General features: G+C 41.9%; 1 protein-coding gene across 1 annotated transcript; it reads right to left on the bottom strand.

The window, feature by feature from the left end:
* Positions 1–2,066: 2,066 nt before the first annotated feature.
* Positions 2,067–8,345, bottom strand: LOC127770701 (uncharacterized). The gene is made up of 7 exons (XM_052296513.1): positions 6,416–8,345; positions 4,603–4,693; positions 4,327–4,484; positions 4,191–4,242; positions 4,003–4,085; positions 3,825–3,918; positions 2,067–3,258 (listed from the first exon to the last, which is right to left on the bottom strand). Exons 1-7 carry the CDS (start codon positions 7,739–7,741, stop codon positions 2,705–2,707), a joined length of 2,358 nt encoding a protein of 785 aa, XP_052152473.1. The 5' UTR covers positions 7,742–8,345; the 3' UTR covers positions 2,067–2,704.
* Between the last annotated feature and the right edge of the window lie 13,188 nt (positions 8,346–21,533).

The following is a 21,533-nucleotide window of genomic DNA, read 5'->3' as shown; positions in this document are numbered from 1 at the left end:
TTTAGGGTCCAAAGTCCAAATATAAACTTGTCTCCTACGGAGATTAGCATTGTGGAAGGGTGTATGTTTTGATTTTTCTTTTTTACTTTTAATACTATATAAAGCATCATATATATTTTCTATAAGTATATCTTTCTCGCGTTACTTGCAATCAGTCTAAGGTAGGAGGGACTGACGAGAAAAATGTTAAAGCGGGATGAGCCTCTTTTGAAATGCTGGTGTAAGCCATATTTAAAATGAAGGTAAATTGTATTGGTGATAAATAAATTTATTAGATAATACGATTTTGTACATGAATCTGTAAAATGTTCATTTTGATACACGAACTTATCCAGTGTATCGAGCCATGGCAAATGGCATGGCAAGATTAATTTTACCAAGTTGGACACTAATTATGACACTTGCATGAGACATGTTATATTTGTAAACTTGGTTTCTACTCCCTCCGTCCTAAAACAGTAACTTGGTGCACAATATAGTAATGTGAATTTGGATAGAATGTTTTTCACATCCCATATCTAGATTCATAGTATTATGCTGTGTCTAATCTATAACTAGGTTTTCTATATTTAGGAAGGAGGAAGTACATTATTCTTCTTACTTTCTACCCTTGCATTATTCATTGATTTTTTATGCCTTCTAAAAAAAGACATGGCTATGCGCGTCCTTGTCACATACTTCCACTGTTCACGTTTGATCGACGCCTAAGTAAAACGAAATAGTCAAAATTGATCAGCACATTATCCTCGGTGGACGCATGGTTGTTTGGTTTCCATGCTAATTTGTTGGCCATTCAATTCGCATGCAAAGAGGCTGGTTTGAATAAAAATGGGATGCTCACATACTATTTTTTTCTTACTAAATCGTTATTACTAACAATCATCTCAACCGTTTGATTTAGGTAGATGGAAGTTATGAAAAATCTAGATACACTCATAGCATAACACATCAGTGTTAGTAAAAATTTAGTAAAAAAAAGTTAGTACATATAGTCTTTTCCTTTATTTTGCATGTAAGAAACCGCAGCAAATACTCGAGGCTTCTACGATGTGGACTTTAAATAACAACCAAGGAGATTTCCTTTACAGTTGTCTTGCAAGATTGCATTATGCTGATCAAACTAGCCATGTCATAACCTTTTAATCTTGGTTCACATGTATCAAAGTTCGTGTATCAAACAAAACATTTTACAACATTTTACAAGTTCATACGTTATATTACACCCAAGTATCAAGTTTATATACTAAATTAATATAATTTACTAAGTTTATGTGCTGATAATACAATTTACTCTTAAAACAAGGAGCACCCAGTCGTCGCATGTATGTTTCACTGCCATGTGTTGGAGTGCTTTTGCTTCTTGCAGACCATCTTGATCCTTCAAAATTGTTCTCTAATTTAACAACCGCTCTGAAAACCATCTCTTCGCTACCAGATTTTTCACAGAAATGATTAGTTTCGACATCTCATGCCTGCTGCTTTTGATTCATTATTACGTGAATACTTCCCGAAAATGAGGGGCGGCTTCTTTTTAGACCCTGTTTAGATGGGACTAAAACTTTTAAGTCCCTATCACATCGGATGTTTGAACACTAATTATAAATATTAAACGTAGACTATTAATAAAACCCATCCATAATCTTAGACTAATTCGCGAGACGAATCTATTAAGCCTAATTAATCCATGATTAGACTATGTGATGCTACAGTAAACATTCTCTAATTATGAATTAATTAGGCTTAAAAAATGTCTCGTAAATTAGCTTTTATTTATGTAATTAGTTTTATAAGTAGTCTATATTTAATACTCTAAATTAGTGTTTAAATAAGACTAAAGTTAAGTATCTGGATCCAAACACCACCTTAGTTCTGTGACTTCTGGTACCGACGTACCGTGGTCCGTGGCACGCGACTCCTTGAGACGCAGGGGCGTATATGACTGGATGGCGTTTTCTTGCAGCTACGGTCTACACACCTACACGAGAAGTTGAGAGCAATACATGGCGCACAGGCAAAGCATATATGGCGTACATGATTACAAAAGATAAAAGACACTGCCAGAAACAGCAAAAGAAAATGCTGAGCAGTAGACGATTGAACATTGAACGAGAGAACAAATACACCAGAAATGTAACTCAACTATTCCAGCCTTGTCCATGAGCAAGGACTACAAGCTCCAGAACCCAAAATTTTCATCTCTTTCTAATTACTTTACCCGCGTAACACTAAATACTGCAAGCCTGCGAAGCTAGTGTAAAGAATTTCACCACTCTATGCAACTCCTTTTTTCGCTTTTCTATTTGTGTACCACTGAGATTTCTTCTTACAAGAATATATAATAATAAAGAAAACAAGAGAAAGAAAAGGATAAAAAAGCTAAAACGGACTTGAGCGGGGGGAAACAGAGAAAAGATGGATGGCAAAGAGAGAGATCTCACTCCGACTGCCGGCGCCCGTCGCTCTTTCTGGGCCATTCCCATGTACAGTTTCGGGCAAATGAATTCAGCATACCTTGTGTGCCCAGGCCGTAGTAAGTTAGTCGAAGAACGGAGCTTTGTGCACCTTGGTAACAAGTAACCAGATCCAATCCCAGACCGCTGTGCAAATTGCCCACGTATCCTCCTAGCTATACACAAAAAATTATCTCTGCCGCAGGGGCAGCGACTACAGAGTACAGGCAGCATCTTCACCAGGATAATAGCTGCTATACTCGAACAGGAAACCCAAAATTCTGAAATGCTCTGATCTGGCCTCCACGGCCTGCCGTGACGATCACTAAACCCCAGGCCGACCGGCTTGGTGCTTGGCCAGCACCGTTGGGAAGGCTGGTACTGGACGGAGGGCTCTGCTTACTTGGTGTCATCAACTCTTCAGGCCAAGTTGCAGATGTTCTGTCACCACTGTGGTTTGAACTAGTGCTTAGGCCGTTGCCGCTTAGGCATTGGAAATCAGAGGAATCTTGCTGTTTGTCAGGTTGAGTGTGCTGCTGCGGTATGCTATCCTGCTCCTCGGTCTTCCTGGAATTTGTTCTGGACGTCATTGCTGATCCAGCAGATGGCAAAGCAACAGCTACAGTCACATCCTGGCAGTGGAAGTGTTCATACGAATTTGTGACAGACACAACGGCCTTGCTTCTGCCCTGTGCAGAATTGTCATCGTTTCTCCAGAAGTACACATGGGAATCCTCACTCGCAGAGATCACATACCTCCCGTTCGAAGACAGGCAAGCTGATATTTGGCTGTTGGTATTTCGAAAACCTGAAACGGTGCATGGTATCAGAATTCAGAAGACGTTAAACTCAAAACAACCAATGATAGAAGGTCACGGGGAAAGGTATACAGAAATTGGACTCATCGAAAGATGGATATAACTATTTTATAACATGTTAAGTGAACATTACAACTATTGCCTCAACAAAGTGGATTCTGACAGTTTTGGCACTTTGTTGAAAGAAAACGACAGGAGAAACTAGTTTTAACTAGTCACGTTCAAAATTTTAATCAATGAGCAGGGAATTGCAGTATTTGTGATCTGATGATCACAGCATGATTTGGTTACTGCAGACCTATTATGACTTCCTAGCATAACTCTATACACCTGGATTCCAGTGCAACACTGCAACAAAAAAAGAAGTGGTAAAAGTAACAAGTAACAAAGGTGGTTTATGGATGAATAAGAAGTTTGACTGGGACTGTACTTAGTACAACCAAAAAGAAGCAGGTAAGTAACATTCAGGAGTATTTGTATATCTGAGAAAAAGGATACTAAACCTTGAACAAAAACAATCTGATATGAATAAGTTCCAAGGCACAAAACTTAATACCTTTGAATTTATGAACTAGTTCAAAACCATCAACAACTCGTATTCGTGAATCTGCAGATGTGATGAGCACCTTTGAAGAACTTCCTGGGAGAAACTATTCAAGGAACTACAATTCAGTAAGAGAAGATCTGTGATCTGCACATAGTTTGCTTCATATTCAAAAGTGTGTTAGAAGCACCTGAAACCCTGTGATTTTCTTCTGATTGGACTTCCTTTTCTTATTTTGCAAGTCAATCTGTTTCTTTTGGAGAAGCTTGTTATCTGGCCATAAGATCGAGAGACAGGTTATTCCTGAAGGAAAAGTAAGCCAAAAACATACAGAAATACACTCGTAAGATATGAGGATCATGAGAGGGTGAGATATACCAGATGTATCATAAATATGACAGCTGCCCTTGTGGGAACCGACTAATGCTCTCTTCAGAAAATATGAGACAAGGTATTAGAGCTAACATACAAAAAGACCTTTTCGGTCACATACATCAGTATATAGTGTAGAAACCTGTCCATCAGGTGTATAGCAAGCAGCAGTGACCATTTCATGCAGATCATTCCAATCAACAATTTCACGTCCCGGAATGCTCCATATGCGAACCTTTTCATCCAGAGAACCACTAATGAAGTATCTATCATCAACAGGGTTGAATTGGATGCATGTCACTGAAACGCAAAGCAGCAAAGGAAAATTTAGAGTATTTTTCGCAGAGTGAGAAACGTCATATGTGCTTGGGGGAGAGAGAGAACACGCGAAACTGCTAATGTCAACTCGAGATCTTACCATAGTCACTATGTGAAAATGTTTTCAAACATGAAGTTCTTGACATATGCCATAACTTCACTGTTTTATCCATTGAAGATGAAAGTAAGTACTGCACGATGTTTGAAAAAGAAAGAAATTAAAATCTGGAATAGCTACAAAACCATAAGAATACCACTACAAGATTCATGGAATTGTAGCAATCATAATTTGGGGATGCATTGCTGGAAGCATGTTAACTGTTGTTGACAAATGTGAAGTCTGGATATGTAACTAGCCACATAAGGTATATAGAAACCATATATGTATAACTAGCTGCAAAAGGTAACTACCCTCTGGGTGTGTTCAATACTCCCTCTTCCCATCTTCTACTTTCTCGTTTTCCATGAGCATGCTTCCCGGACTACTAAATGGTGTGGTTTTTTGCAAAAAAAAAAAAGTTAATTTAAAAATCATATTAATCCATTTTTCATTTTTAAGCTAATACTTAATTAATCATGTGCTAATGAGCCGCTCCGTTTTGCATGCATGGGGAGAAGTTCCTATCTTCTCCAGCCAAACACAATGTAAAGCCAATTAGATACTAATATCTTCTTACAACAAGGGCCCAACAAATTAGGAGCATCTGATCATGCATTTGGACTTTCAAAGGGCAATGAACTGCTAGTAGGATGAACTAACATTCTCTCAATAGACATCTGAAATTTCAATACATAGTTGATGATGCGAGTCCTGGTTTCTAGACCATAACTCCATAAGTTACTGATGCGCATGAAATTCAAAGTCAATTGGTCAAGCAACATATGTCATCCATGTTATGCAGCATGCCATGCTGAATATGAAACATGCTAGAAGGATTTCCTGACAGTCCTACTTTGGACAAATAATGATATAACATGGTACCAAGTTAACTTCATCTATGTATACAGGAGTCACCAGAGTCATGCATCGGGACCTTTATTGAAACCTATATCCATCTTAAACATGAATAAATGAAATAACCTGTAACGTAGTACCAAAAGAAGGCTGAAACTCCTCTAAATATATTTATATTATCTACTAGTACTAGCATGGGAGATTATATTAAGGCTAAATGGATTTTGCAGAACAACATATTTTACATTGATTCATAGGACATAATCCAACAAACTTATTTTTCTAATTGTTACATTATCGCCATTTTAGGGATTACAGCATGCTGAAAGGTAGATCATAGCATTCCTGTGTATCTTATTAGTGAATCATTTCTAAAATTTAGTCACTAAATGAAAAACAGGAGTATTCATGTCACATCATGTAACAGATATAATAGAATTGATGAGCTTGGACATGGTAAGTAACTAGTCTATGGCAGAATTTGGGCAGTGCCTCTTCTATATGATGCAATCGATAGGAAGGCAATTCGCCAGATTGCTGCTTATGCACTTCTAACCTTCCTTCCAATGAACAAAGAAGGATTAGTTCAGAGCTAAAGGACACCAATTTGCATCAATATGCTCCATGTTTCAGAAGAACTACACCAAAGTGTGATAAGGATTGAACTGTACCAGCCCTTGACTACTCGATGCCAGTGTCTTGTTCTGACACAGTTGGACTAACAGTTATGACAAAGATGGTTTGATGGAAAACAATGCACTTCGAGGTTTCACCATAGATGTTAAGACTACAGTTGAAATTAACTGAGAGTTAAGAAGCACACTCTGTCACTACTAAATTTTAGTGGAATTTAGGTTGTGAGATTATGTTCAACCTTCACCCTTTTTCCTTTATAGGAGTATTCAAGGAGCATCAACAGTGGAGGAATTTTGAATGAACAGAAACCTTGTAACATTACCTGAGATTTAGACCAGCAGAGATCAAGCACATCCTCCGAATGCCCCTCAAAAGTTTTGACCGGTTTTTCTGATAGTGCGAACACATGCTCTGGAAACATCAACCGGTCAGAGCTCGCAGACTTCCGAGTTTCCAAGATTCTAGCCCGATGCTTCTTCTCCCAACAGCTTCCATCAACACTTGCCAATGCCAATATCGGCTCCGGCGAACCATTGCACACGACGGCAACAAGTTGATTGCACACCCCATTTCCCTCCCGTTTCCTCTCAAGCTCCGACACCTCCCAGACATGGATCACGCAATCCTCCCCAGCACTCGCGAGGTACCGCCCGTCGTGACTAAACTTTATGCTCCAGATGGACCCGTTGTGCGCCTGTATATCCTGGTTCATGAACAGCCCACTGAGCTCCTTGCATGTCTTCCCGTACTGCCGTACCTTGACACGCTCCGGGCCACGGCGCACGGCGCTGGCACTTTCCTGGCTGTCGTCTGTGGCTGAGCTGGACCGACGCCCTCCCTTTTCCGAGGAGGTGTCCTTCTCGTCGCTGCTTCGGCGGTCGCGGGAGCCGACCACCATGGAGCCAGCGACGTTGCGGATGCTCCGGAGCCAGCTGCCGCGCCGCCTGTGGCGCGTCGCGCCGTTGCTTGAATCAGAGCTGGACCTCTGGATGAGAGCGGACGCTCCGTTGCTCGAACCGGAGCTTGCCACGTTCTGGCGGCGCATGAGCTCCTGGACGATGCGGGAGCGACCGACGCAGAGGTCGAACTCCTCCATGGTGAGCTGCCTCCCCGTGCCCACCTCGCGGAGCGCGGACTCCTCCTTCACCACGAACTCGCTGCCGTCGTCGAGGTTTCGGATTAGGCACCTGGGGTCCGCGTCATCTCCCCCTGGCGTGGCCTCGGAGGAGTCGGACGATGTTTGGCGCGACCGGGCCGCGAGCGGGGGCTTGGTGGCGGAGGCCGGCACGCTGCCATCCGATCTGGATCGGGAGATGGGCGACACCGTCTCCGGCCGGATGGGCCCGTCGTAGGAGGCCGATCGACCCATCTCGAGGCGCGCCAGAGAGGGGTCACCGGAGAGCCCCATCATCTGGAGAAGCCTCCGGCGTCGTTCCTGCACGGGCGCTGGCTCCGACGTCCACACGTCGAGCGCCGCCGCCGCCGCCGCAGCAGCAGCAGCCGCCGCATCCGGACCTCGCCGCGGGTGGTCGTCGTCGTCCGAGGCCGAGGTGGAGGAGCAGGAGGAGGAGGAGAGCACGCGGTCCCGCGCCTCATAGAACACCTCCTCCTCCTCCTCCTCCTCCTCCTCCTCCTCGGCGCCGCTCATCTCCTCGCCCGCATTGACCACCGAGGCAGATCGAGCAGGCGCGCGGGGAATTGCCCGGCCGCCCGCTAGGGGCAAGGAGGCGACGGCGACGCACGCGACGGCGCGGCGAGGAGAGGAGCAACCGAGCGGCGGCGGCGGCGGTGGTGGCGTCAGATCCACCACGATTCCCGAACGCGCCCGCGCGCGACCGGTTCGTCGTCCGCCCAATCGCGACGGGTTCCTGCCCTCGCCCCCGCGCGCGCGTCAGCTGCTGCCTGTCTGCGCGACTGGTGGTTGGTGCTGGTGCCGTCGTCGTTGTTATTGCGGTGATGCCAACGCCTCCCCTCCCCTCCCCCCTCTCTGCCCGCCTCGCGTCGTCGTCATCGTCGGTTTTGTTACCACCGGGGGTTACTGTTTACTGTCGGGTTGGTGACTTGGTGGTACGCTCGTCCTTGGCCTTTCGGGGGCGCGGCCTCTCCTCCTCTCCTCTCTTGTCCTTGGGGATGGAGGGGGTAGAGGGAGTTAAAATTCCGCGACCGCGGGGGCCCAGGCTTCAGCGGGTTGTGCCCGGCCGCGGCGCGAGGCAGTGTTAACCGCTCGTGCCGTTTCGGGGAAGTGGACTAGGCAGGCAATGCGATTTTGGAAACGGAGAGGAGGTGGCGCGCCGTCGTTTGGTTTTACTTTTCGGTTTCCCGTCACCAGCAGCCGACGACGCGTCCTTTGGAGTATGCACATACCATTGACTTGTTGGCACTGTTTGATGGTGCCATTTGTCCTCTCTTCGTTTCAGCGTACTACCCTAGAATAGTACTCCTACCCCTGAGTATGCCAACGAAATCTCCACTCAGCATCTGTTAAGCCTTTTTTTTTTCCAATAGACGACCTGCAGCGGTGTGCACGATTTGAAGTTTCGTTGCGCAGATGCATTTGATAAACCGAAAGAAAGAAAGATGGAAAGAAAAGAGGAGATGCTAAACCCAAGCACGTAAAAAGAACGGATACACCTCCCAGGCTATACCAGGGTAGCACCACATGCACAGGGCCAGGACCATCACGCGCCCGGCGCACTGGCGCAGTACTCCATCAAAGCTCTCCCCCTCTATACCGACAACGGCATCCGATGCCCAAGCCGGCATCACCACGGCCGAGAGCTCTCAGTGGTGCCCGCGTTGCGCTTGCGCCCCCGTATACGTGAAGGCCTCAGAGAAAAGCAGAGGAAAACCCCCTCGGCCCGATCGAGCGACGCAGAGCGCGCGGTCCCCGTGGCGTGCAGAGGAGCACGGCACGGCGGCACGCACGCATCTGATGTCGCTCTGCCTCCTTTGGCCCCTGCGCGCGCGAGCGGTGCATAAGCCGTCGGCCCGCTCGGCCGGGCGCGGCATGATTAAGCAAAGCACAAAGCGCAAGCACAAACCACCCGGTCGAGTAGCTGTGGTGTCTCGTGCGCTAATCAAGCCGGCTTTCATCGAGACGCAGGCCGCGGACCACCCATGGTCCGGCCGGGCCCCGTCCATTTTTCTGCCCCTGTCAGCCAGAGGTAGTAGTAGCTCCTATAGTTTGCAGCTGGATTGTTACTGCTCCTATGAGATTCTCCTTGCTAGTACGTGCCACTAGCTGATTAATAAGGGATTAAGTTGTCCGTTTAATCGGGACGGATCACTCCAAGTATATGCGGTACAGCCGTGTAGTAGTAGTATATCCGTTACTTATTCGACGTCTGTGTTACTGTGTGATCGATCTGTTTCTATATAGACACAAAACACATTGTCGCTGTCTCAGTGTCTCGAACGTACTGAACACCGCGTGCTCATGAATGGCCGAGATAATTTGCAGAGTAAAATAGCGAGCGATCGGTTTCACGTTATGCGTCTCCTTGTGGAGTTGTGGTGTGCATCGATCCGCCGGAGCTTGGAATTGAGGGAAATGATGCGATGAAAACGAGGTTAACTACCACTGGATTGTCTGCCTGTACATGCCCCTGTTTTTATTGCTTTTGCGATTCATGCCCCTGTCGTTTTTGACGCCATGACCGTCCAGTGCGGTCTCCTTGCGATGGATGGCTACGCACCGAGCCACCGACCCATCGATATAGAGGTGGCGAATTATTGCGGGGTCAACAAAGCAAAGCCCATGCCTTTTGATCAAGGGTTTTTCGTCCTCTTTTATGGATTATACAGATCCTGAAAAGGACCGATAGAACAGCAACTGAGTTTCTTTAGAACAGCGACCGAGTAGGCCTGTATTTTGCGAGTTGTTTGTTCTTCTTACCAAGTAATTAAAAATCTCCGGTAGTAGGCGAATTTGGTAAGCAGCTGCAGCCAGACGTTACGCTTCTTACATGATAATTACTAGTATATTGGTGCAACTTGATGCACATTCGTAATCCGCTCCTAACCTGGCTCAGACTGCCCTTCCGCTGTACATACATACTTGCTGAGTTGTGCTCTGCTACAAAGTCAGCACCAAGCCACCAACAATTGCCACCCCAAACCTACATTAGCCACGTGAAGTAGGATTAGGGATGCTAATTAGCCGCATTTAACAATGCATCAAATCGCGCACATGAGGAAGACATTGGCGAATAGTATATTAGTAGTCGCAAAGCAAGCCTCCAAAGAGCTAGGTAGATACCTTTTTAGCTCTAAGCCTGGGATAATAATTTTACACCCACAGGAGTTTGACTAATAAGGTGGATGAGGACCAGGATTTGCAGTGCGAGCACGAATTAACTTTACTCTAATCAAGTCCAATCCCAGTGGCAAGAGTGGAAAGGCACGGTGTGATGACATGTGAACAAGAGTTGCCAGGATTGCAAGGGAAGGTAATGGATAAGATAAGTATACATCTACTCCGTACATAGCAACAGCACTAGGATCCTGATTAATTAACTCGCTAACTAACAGCTTAGTTCTAAGCAATTCTTTGGTTTCGGTGAAAGTAGAGAGTCAGAGAGGAAGGTAGATCGGGGAAAGCCTACCTACTAGCTGCATAGGGTGAGGGTGGTACTGGGTGGAAAAGGCTGAAAAGGATCACTAAAAACATGTGTCCCCATCAATGCATGCCCATGAATTTACCATGGCCATGGCTTATTGCTGCAATGGAAGCACCACATGTAAAGTGCTGCCAGATGACCTGTTGCTATCTTGGAAAACAGTTGCACGTCTCTGTATATCTTGCTTTGGACTTCTCCCAACCATTGACTGGTTACAATTAGGTTTGAGACTGCCTGATTAACTTACGACACGAATCCTTCTTATATCATGTGTACCTGCAGCATGATAGTCTATGCAAACTATACGATTAGCATCATTATATATTTTCTCTCACGTAATAGTATATATATTTTTATATTTTATTAATAAAATATATCGAAATGGTAACATAATTTAAAATTTTGTACTAAACGAACCAAACTAACCAATGGGTAATTTTCATATTGTATTATTTTTAAATTTTGAGTTTTAATTATTTCTAAATTGTATTCATATATAAACTCTAGACCCCTCTTTTAATATTCCTTGTTTTTAATTTTAAAGTTTTGCTATTTATAAATTATATTCCTATATGAACTCTAAGCCCTTCTTTCAATATTTCTTATTTATAAATTGCATTTATATATGGACACTACTCTCCTCTTTTAATATTTTTAAATTTCAAAATTTAATTATTTTAGAATTGTATTCCACTACACTCTTATTCTAATATTCCTTATTTTTTTACTCCCTCCGTTTCAGGTTATAAGATGTTTTGACTTTAGTCAAAGTCAAATTGCTTTAAGTTTGACTAAGTTTGTAGAAAAAAGTATAGCATTTTCAATCCAAGACAAATTTATTATGAAAATATATTCAATTATTAATTTGATGAAACTAATTTAGTATTATAAATATTACAATACTTGTCTATAAACTTAGTCAAACTTAAAACAGATTGACTTTTACTAAAGTCAAAACGTCTTATAACCTGAAACGGAGGGAGTAGTTCTTAATTCTAGCTATTTTCTAAATTGTATTTCTATATGAAATCATATAGACTCTTCTTCCAATCTTTCTTTCTTTTTTATTTTAACTTTTAGTTATTTATAAATGATATTTCTATATAGACTTTAAACTCTACTTTTATTTTACTTTTTATTCAATTGGTTCTAAATTTCTACATGGACACTAGACTTTTCTTCTAATATTCCTTATTTTTTAATTATGAATTTTCAATATTTCTAATTGTATTTCCATATGAACTCTAAACTCATCTTTCAATATTCCTATTTTTTAATTTATAATTTCAATTAATTCTAAATTATATTCATATATAAACTCTAAACTCTTTTTTCAATATTTCATACTTTTAAATTTTAAATTTTAGTTATTTCTAAGTTGTATTTCTATATAGACTATAACCTCTACTTTTATTTTTTTTAATTCCGAATTCAGATAGTTCTAGATTGTATATCTGTATGGACTCTAGTCTTCTCTCCCAATATTTGTTATTTTTTAATTTTAAATTTAAGCTTTTTTAAATTGTATTTCTATAAAGACTCTATTTTTTTTTCCTTTTCTCTGATTAATATGAAATTTTCTAAGGTGTGAGAGTGAACATGGAGGCTTCTTTTTTTATTACTTTAATATGTTGATAGATTATTGACCATTTAATGTGGGCTTTGTGATTCATGCACATAAGTAATCTTATCCTCCCTCTCTCCCTTCTTCCCCGCTCACACGCGAGTGAGTGAGCGGAAGATCGCCGTTTAGCCGCCACATTCCCCGCCTATCACATTAACCCCCACCTCATCAGTTAATCGGAAGGCGTGAATAGCGTTGGTGAGCCCCTCTCCTGGTGACGTCGTCCCCCTCCTCATTCTCACATGTCCTTATCTTCAAGCTAGCGGTAGCGAGGTGCCCCCTACCGTTGCATCCGCCACCACAAGCCATCGCCTCCTCACCACTCACATGGCTGTGTTGTTCGCCCCCCGCCCCCAACACCAATCCATTCCCAGCTACCACCCCTGTGGCTCCGCGCCGCCACCAGCATCTCACCACCCGCCCATATCCACTACTCGCTGCCATCCCTCTATGTTTTAGAGAAAGCCCCATCCCCTCCCTCCCCTAACCCCTCTTACTCCAACCCCTATCCCAAACTCTGACTTGTATGTCTTCTGTTAGAGTTCGTGCCCCGCAGGCGCTGGAGAAGAGAACATGCTCGTTAGAGTTGGATGAGAAGAAGCATGGGCATGCATCCGATGGTCTAAAATCCATAAGATTTCATACCAAAATTCTATTGAGTGCCATTTAGCAAATTTGATTAGGTTTTTCAACATACTTCTGCTTGGAGAAACATCGACCAGCCTGACACGTCAATTCTACTCTTCCACAACTAGAAGTGAGCAAAAATGACCGACACTGAAATTTAATTTCAGCTTGTGAAATCATTGTCATGGTTAATATTTGTGATGAACAATTGGCTTTGCAAATGATTTAATCAACAAATAGGTTTGAAAAGATGTGTGGATGTTGGTGTGAGTGCGTGTGACTAATGTGGGTCAGGTTGTGATATCTGTGCCCAGAAACGGTTGTTTTGTCTGATTGTGTGCAGGTGACTTGAGGTCAGCCTTGGTCAATGGTAAACACATAGTGAAGCAATAAAGTTGTCATCTACTTTGAGAGTTCTTCGATTTGTGTTTCTTCGATTTCAGGTGGCAGGGCGGCGATCTAACCGGTGGCGTGCGAGCAGTCCGACCGGCGGCGATAGGACTACGTCGAGATTTCCATCGATTTGAGGGTAACTTTTATTTCCGCTAAAAGTTTTTGGGTTTTTGGTTTTCCCTACCATTCACCCCCCTCTGATAGGCTTGGTTGCTTGTGTTCGATCCTACACAGCTAGGCTCTCACTAATCGAAATTATTACCATTATTTCGGTCATCACACAGCAACAGCCAATGATTCAAATTATTGTGACTAACTCGTTGTTTTTTATTTGTATGAATGAGCAAGAGAAAAATGTAGGAAACTTTCTTCCACAAATAGTCTTGATTTGAAGGGATCCTAAACTCTAATAATCCAATTAACATATTTTTATGTTTATTCCCATAAAATTTATTCTTCTCCAATTCTTTGTTTTGCATATGTATTTTTATCCTATTCATTTGTGTTTTTTTTTCTATTTATGTGTTTTTTTCAATCATGCATTTTAAACGGTGTTACCCTGTGCCTACTATCCATATCAACTAATTGCAACAATATCTTATTTATTTTCTCCACTGAATGATTTGTCAGTATTTCACTAATCACAACTACCAGAAACTTTTTATAGTTTATACTGTACTAGTTTGGGATGGAGTGAGTACTACCAGAAACGTTTTGCTTTGGACGGGGCCCACGGGGGAAGTAGGCAGTAAACAACGGGGCAAATTCAGCAACAGATATAGGGGCGTGAATGTTTTCCGCATATCACAGTTGTGCTTTTTCTAAAAAGGTTCCTGTCCGGAAAAGAAGAGAAAATTGACATTTTGCCATTATCTAAATAGGGTTTTGCTGAAATGCCACTGTCAAAAGTGGTTTCGTTAAAATGCCACCTTCAATCAGGGCAACACGTTGTAATGCCATTTTATCTATTTTTTCTCACTTTAATAATTTTTGTAATGCTTTTTCTTGCTGAGATGACCAACATACCTTGGTTCCTATCTCATTTCTCCCTCTATCTCTTCCTCCTCTCCGACTCTCCGTTGTAGTTGGTGGGCAGCGCCGGCGCCGGTGCCAGTGCCACTCGGTTTGGAATGAAATCAATGTAGTGGATGACAAATCTTTGGCTTTTTTATCACTCCTCCAAAGAAATCAATGTAGTACACAGTTTTTTATGAACAACTTGCATACATCAATAAGGAAAAAAGAAACAGAAAAACAGGTGAAAAAATTAATCCCCAAATCCACGCATCTATCAGAACCTTCAACGATTCCTCCCAGCTAGCTGCCAGTTGATTCAATGAAACATGCACATCTAACGTGGCTTTAGCTTCTGCTTCCTTCACATGCTTCATGCCTACGAGAGCTACAAGCTAGGAAGCAAAGCAGCAGGATGAAGGGATCCGACGAGTCGGCATCTTCCTCTGCGGATCCAGCAAGGCGAAGGCTGCAGCAGGTTCGTGAGACGGCTACGGCGAGAACGACTGCCCGCACCAGCTTCGTAAGACGACGGCGGCGGCGGCTGCGGCTGCTGTGCTCATGATGGTTGCGGCGACAACGACTGTGGCAACTTCGCGAGACAACGACGGCTGCTCGCGATGCTTCGTCTGGCGGCGGAGGAAGAGATAGAGAGAGAGACGAGGACGGGGATGGCGCCGACGTGGGTGGGGAAGGCTGCTCGGCTCGGCGGCGCAGCTGGGGACGGAGACAGCGCCGCCGCCGCCGTCCTCGTCCCCAGCCGCGCCGCCGCCGGCGCTACCCACCATTTGCAACGGATAGAAGGAAGAGATAGAGGGAGAGATGAGACTATCCAAGGGTATTTTGTTCCATCTCAGCAAGAAAAAACATTAAAAAATCATTAAAGTGAGAAGAAATAGATGAAATGGCGTTATAACGTGTTGCCCTGATTGAAGGTGTCATTTTAGCGAAACCACTTTTGAGAATGGCATTTCAGCAAAACTCTGTTTTAACAATGGCAAGATATCAATTTTCTCGGAAAAGAAAATGCTACTAGCCCGACCAACAATCATCATTTTTGAGATAAGTAAAACCATAAATGCGAGATGAAACGTGTGTAGCTCTCCGAGGTATGCCTGCTGCCTTCTCAAGACCGTCGCCGATTTCGTTGTCCCCGAATAGGGAGGCATCCTTCAGAGTACACAGTCTCAACCCATAGTGTACATAAATAATGTCTACAGTACAATATCAATAAGACATCACAATAAAAACTACATTCTATAATCCATGGTTCTTAAAGTGGGCTATTAATAAATACATCATCTCTCTTCTCTACCAATCATATTTATTCTTCATCTATTATGAAGACACTATTCTCTCTCAATACAAAACCTGATAGTGTCTAGTGCATAGGTTCTCGTGTTGAAGCTGTGTCTTGCATGAGACCCAGTTTCTTCCTCTTTTCACTCTCTCTCTTAATTAATATAGTGCCACATAAGTTAAAAGTCCTACATGACAATGTAGTTAATGCCATATACACCATCCTATGTGGAGGGTTGGGACTGCCCTAAGAGCATGTACAATAGTAAACTATTAGCTAGCTATAAACATATTTTAATGAGATAAAAGATGAGAGAATAGCAGCGGACTATAGATCTGTAGCCAGCTGCAGCATGGACTCCAAGATGCAATGTGTGTATGACAGGTGGGACATATGTTTATAGTATAGTAAGCAATTATTGTATGAATTAGCTATTAGATCGGTTATAGATGAATTGGAGCTAGTAGGGGACTATACTATTAAACTTGCTCATCTATAACCAATGTAATAGCCAATCCATACAGTAGTTGCTTACTATACAATTAATATCTGGTCCCACTGTCACACACACATTACGTTTTGGAGTCCGTGCTGCAGCTGGCTACAGATCTGTAGCCTGTTGCTCTTCTCTTTTCTTTTATCTCTTTAAAATATATTTATAGCTGGTTTATAGTATGCTATTGTACCTACTCTAAGTTGCACCACTCTACCAAAGTACCCGGTAATAATCCAGTATGCATTGTGCCGTATCCTCCCAGACGGCGGTGGCGTAGGCGTCGATCCACGCCCTCGGCCTCGGGCCAAAAGGGCAGTGAAGTGGCGTGGGTGGCGTACTGGCGTGTGGGGGTGTGGCCACGTTTGTGTGTGAGACGGCGGCAGTTTGCGAGAGTTCGGGGCACTGGGAGCTGTCAGTACGTCAGTGCAGGGCGCTGCCATATGGGCCCCACTATGAGATTAGGGCATTAGGCACCGGGAGTTTATTGATTACTCCGCGGGGAAACTTACTGTAGGAAAAGTGCTGGTCTCAGCAAAAACACATTGATTTGATATGGTATTATGCTAAAATTTTAGGTCCTGTTTAGATCGCACATAAAAATTTCACATCATACCACATCGAACATTTGAATACATGTATAAAGTATTAAATATAAACTGAAAAAATAACTAATTACACAGATTACGACTAATTTGCGAGACGAATCTTTTAAACCTAATTGCTCCATAATTTGACAATGTGGTGCTACAGTAAATATTTGCTAATGATAGATTAATTAGGTTTAATAAATTTGTCTTGCAGTTTACTGACGGATTCTGTAATTAGTTTTTTTATTAGTGCCCGAACACCCCATACAATAATTTATATAATATCCGATATAACACGCCAAAACTTTATAACATGTATGTATGTATCTATCTAGACACCCCTAACTGGTTGTATAGCTTGATGGCCTCCAATGTACGCGACAGCTTTCTCCGCATGTGACGGATAGATGCATTGTTATTTTTTGGACACTTGGCCAGATCCAGACTACGCATTTCTTTTTTGCATAGGACCATCCGTTGCCTATAGGCTATACCATAGCGTATACTCCGTAGCACTGTTGAGATGCGCGTTGAACCATGCAAAACAGACAGCCTCCACTGTAGGGAGGGAATGGCCGGTCGCTTGGTTCTGTACTTCTGTCGTTCTCGTTCTTCTCCAAATACTACTCCAGCTAGGTAAGGCAGTGTTGCAGTTTCCTTCGAACTTTTAAAAATTTCATTACATCAAATATTTGACATATATATAAAACATTAAATATGAAGAAAAAAACTAATTGCACAGTTTATATGTAAATTAGGAGATAAATCTTTTGAGTCTAATTACACTATGATTTAATAATATGGTGCTACAGTAAACATTTGCTAATGATAGATTAATTAGGTTTAATAAATTCATCTTGCAGTTTACATACGGAATCTGTAATTTGTTTTATTATTAGTCTACATTTAATACTTTAAATGTGTGTCTCTATACTTATAAAAATTTTAGCACATAAACTAAACACGGCCTAACTTAGGATGTGTCTTGAGACATCCGTAGTCCTTGTACACTCTACTACGACGGATCATCTCGTTACCTTAAATAGAATGGCATCTTATGTTTTAAATTTGGAATATTGCTCATGTACTGCTACTCCAAAACCTTAAACAGAAGTCATGGTAGGCGGAACCACTGTTTTCGTTTGCAAATATGATGTTTCGTTTATTAGCTAAAATATCATCAGAATGGAATATTTTCTGTTAGGTCGATGTATCTAGCTTTAATTAATAATGGTTATATTGAGAGAAACAAGATTATTTAGAAGCTTAAGATGCCACTTAAGATTAAGATTTTTATGTGGTACTTGCTTAAAGGGGTTGTGCTAACCAAGGATAATTTGGCAAGACGAAATTGGAATGGTAGTTTAAGATGTTGTTTTTGTATGAAAAATGAGACTATTCAACATCTTTTTATAAAGTGTCATTATACAAAATTTGTTTGGAGAGTAGTACAGTTCTCTCTTGGTTTATACCTTCCTACTACCATATCTAATATGTTTGATGGTTGGCTTTTGGGGTAGACAAGAAGAAGAGTAAACTCATACTTGTAGGAGCTTCTGCCATATGTTGGGTTCTGTGGTTGACTAGGAATGATATGGTTTCTGACAAATCACCATCTATCTCATATATGCAGGTAATTTTCAGGGCAACATATTGGCTCCGATTTTGGGCACAGCTGCAAATGTATGAAGATGATCGAGAGCTTATGAAGGTTGCATGTCGTAGGCTTGAGACAACGGTCATGCAACTCTTTGCAAACTATGGATGGAGATTCACAAATAGACTTAAATAAATGTGCTCTCCTTATCTTAGTTTGATTTTTTTATTTTGTTGGGTGTGTGTTTAATTCATTTGAACTACACTCAGTAATTGGGTGTTACTTTTGTAACAATTGGCTGTAACTCTGATGAGTAAAGACCGGGATGTTTTATTCTATTATTTAAAAAAAAATCTCGTTGGCGGAACCACTATTCTCACATGCATATTGGTCATCATCACATCATGCTCTGATTGACATCCTCGTCGCGCCCAACAAAATCATGGGGCCTTGCATGCATGCATATGCCTCCTCTCCAGCAGAACGTTAATTAGGCAGCAGCCTGCGAACCGCCGCCTGGTTCTTATGTCAACCAAGTTGGCGATCGAACACACCGCGTTGCCGTTGATGTCAATCGCCTTCCCCGCAGTGCAAATTGACACCCTACCTCCGATCGGTCGACACATGTTCTTGTAGCTAGCTTACGGCCGTCCTGCCTGCAGTGGATCGAGATCTGGAACGAACCCGGCCTATCGTGCCGGTCCACGTATATTGTATACTCCGCGACCGCGAGGAAGACGCTGCGGGAGCACGAGAGCTCTCGTACGACGACCGCGTGTGCTGGCCGGCGTCCCGCCATTCTTTTCTTCAACCGGTTGTTGTGCGTGTTGCACGCGCGAGTAGTCAAGCGTTTCTCTTATCTCGGCCACGCAACCGTGCCCGTGCCGGCGGCCAGGACGGTTTCCTTGTAGCTCTCACCTACCGTGTGTACCCTTGCAGTCTTGCAGATCGACCGAGGTCTGATTTAGTTCCCAACTTTTTCTTTAAACTTCTAATTTTTTCATCACATCAAAACTTTCTTACACACACAAACTTTTAACTTTTTCGTCCGATCGTTTCAATTTCAATCAAACTTCCAATTTTAGCGTGAACTAAACACACTCCAAGTGAGAGGGGTGAAGGCATTGGTGGAGGCAGCGTGTGGGGGCCGGGGGGGGGGGGGGTCTTTAGACCCCCCTACCCCCTAATAAACTATTAGAGACCCCATTAAGACCCCCCCTAAAATTTAAATCCATATATCTATTGTAAGGGGGCTAAAATAGACTTTGTCTAAGATTGTTATAAGGCTCAGAAAGCTGAGGAACCCCACTATAATTTTATCCTGACTTCACCACTGGATGAAGGCTGACAAAGCTAGACATGCATGCAGCTAGCTGCACGCGAAACTGCGGAGTTAGAGATGTGATAGGCACAATGTAGGACACGCATTTGCTATGTCCGGGAATTAGTTGGACCATGACAGTGGCATTAAGGGATCCAAGCATCCAGTAATCCAATGAGCTGAGAACATGGGTTGGTGTCACGGTGAGCCTGCTGCTTTGGTTTATTGTCTCCTTCATTGTTTGAGTGCGTACGAGCAAATTATTACTGTATGAGCGATGGCCCTGCTTCAGTACGTAGATCCATACATATACATAGTGCATGGTGCTATTTAATTAGGTTGCATGTATGGATTCTCAAAATAAATAGATTCCTAGTGTCCCTCCAAATCTCGTTTGTTCGTTCCCTAGTATCCCAACAAAAATTTAGTTTTTGGAGAGAAGATCAAAATACCGTTATTAATGAAAAAATACTATTGGTAGATGGATAGATAACATATTGAATGGAAAAAAGTTCTCGATTTATGAGAAAAGGTAGATAAAGATGAAAAATTAACTGATTTTGGGACAATATGATTAGACTCTAAAAACAACTTATTTTGAGACTTATGAAGTATTAACGATGGTATACTTAATCTATATTTGCCGCAAAGATTAAATAAAAAAACCATGTTAATTAAAAAAAACTTACTTTATTACTACATCGTAATATAACGAATTTTACTCATATAAAATATTTTATATTTTAGGATGAATATAGTAGATAATGATGAGTCTAGATTATGACGGTGTAATTTATATATTGTATCTTTGAAAACATACATAATCTAGGAGTTGCATATATTAATTAAATCTAGTTTTACTTTAAAATTTTATTATATGCAAAATATTATTGTGTACATAAAAGTTTTTTTTTGCCTGGCCATGTAAATAAAATATAGAGTAAGATAGCCCTCACAGAGCACAATTCTTTAAATTAGTGAATTTAACTTTTAGTTACATATTTTTGGTATACTTGTGCATGTTGTAGCTAGGTCCCACTCCCTCCACTCCAAAATGTAAGTGTATTGCTAGTTTTGTTCTAAGTCAAACTATTGTAATTCTGATTAAATTCATTGAATACTAATATTTATGATATCAAATGAGCATAATTAAGTCTATTATAAAATGTATGTTTATAATTTATTTATTCATTTTGATACTCCATCCATCCCAAAATAAATCAACTTCTAGAGTTTAAAAATTGTCCCAAAATAAACAAGTTTCTACCTTCTTACCTACCACCAATCCGCAAAATGAGAAATTCTATTACTTCAATACCCTTCTCCTACATATCCGCTAATATAACTTTCACATTAATTAAGGGTATTATGATATTCTATTTCTCTTCTTAAAGTCTTATTGGGATGTTAGGGTTTGAGACTTTTAGAGACATAGAAAGTATGCAGTAGATGTTAATATTACTTTTCTATTTGTATAGACTCGTTCAAACCTGATTTACGATGAAATTAGAAACACACTTAGGTTGTGTTATTTTCCCTCTTTTCCTAACTCACCTCTTTTTTTTCCGCACACGCTTTCAAACAGTTAAACAGTGTGTTTTTTGAAAATAAATTACAGGAAAATTACTTTAAAAAATCATATTAATCTATTTTTAAGTTTTTAGGCTAATATTTGATTAATCATGTGTTAATGGGTAACACCATTTTTCGTGCTCCCGAACTCAGCAAGCGATCATAAAAACGTAGTGACGGATCTCCGGAAAGCCGGAACACGAAACATTAGCTGCATGCATATATATCGTGAAACAATGAAACCAACATATAACCACAGCGGTACGTGGCTGTCACCTATGCTGTCCCTT

This window comes from Oryza glaberrima, chromosome 4 (genome assembly GCF_000147395.1).
Source record: "Oryza glaberrima chromosome 4, OglaRS2, whole genome shotgun sequence".
Taxonomy (NCBI): Eukaryota; Viridiplantae; Streptophyta; class Magnoliopsida; order Poales; family Poaceae; genus Oryza; species Oryza glaberrima.
Note: the sequence above shows the minus strand (reverse complement) of the source record. Positions and strands in the feature narration are given on the sequence as shown.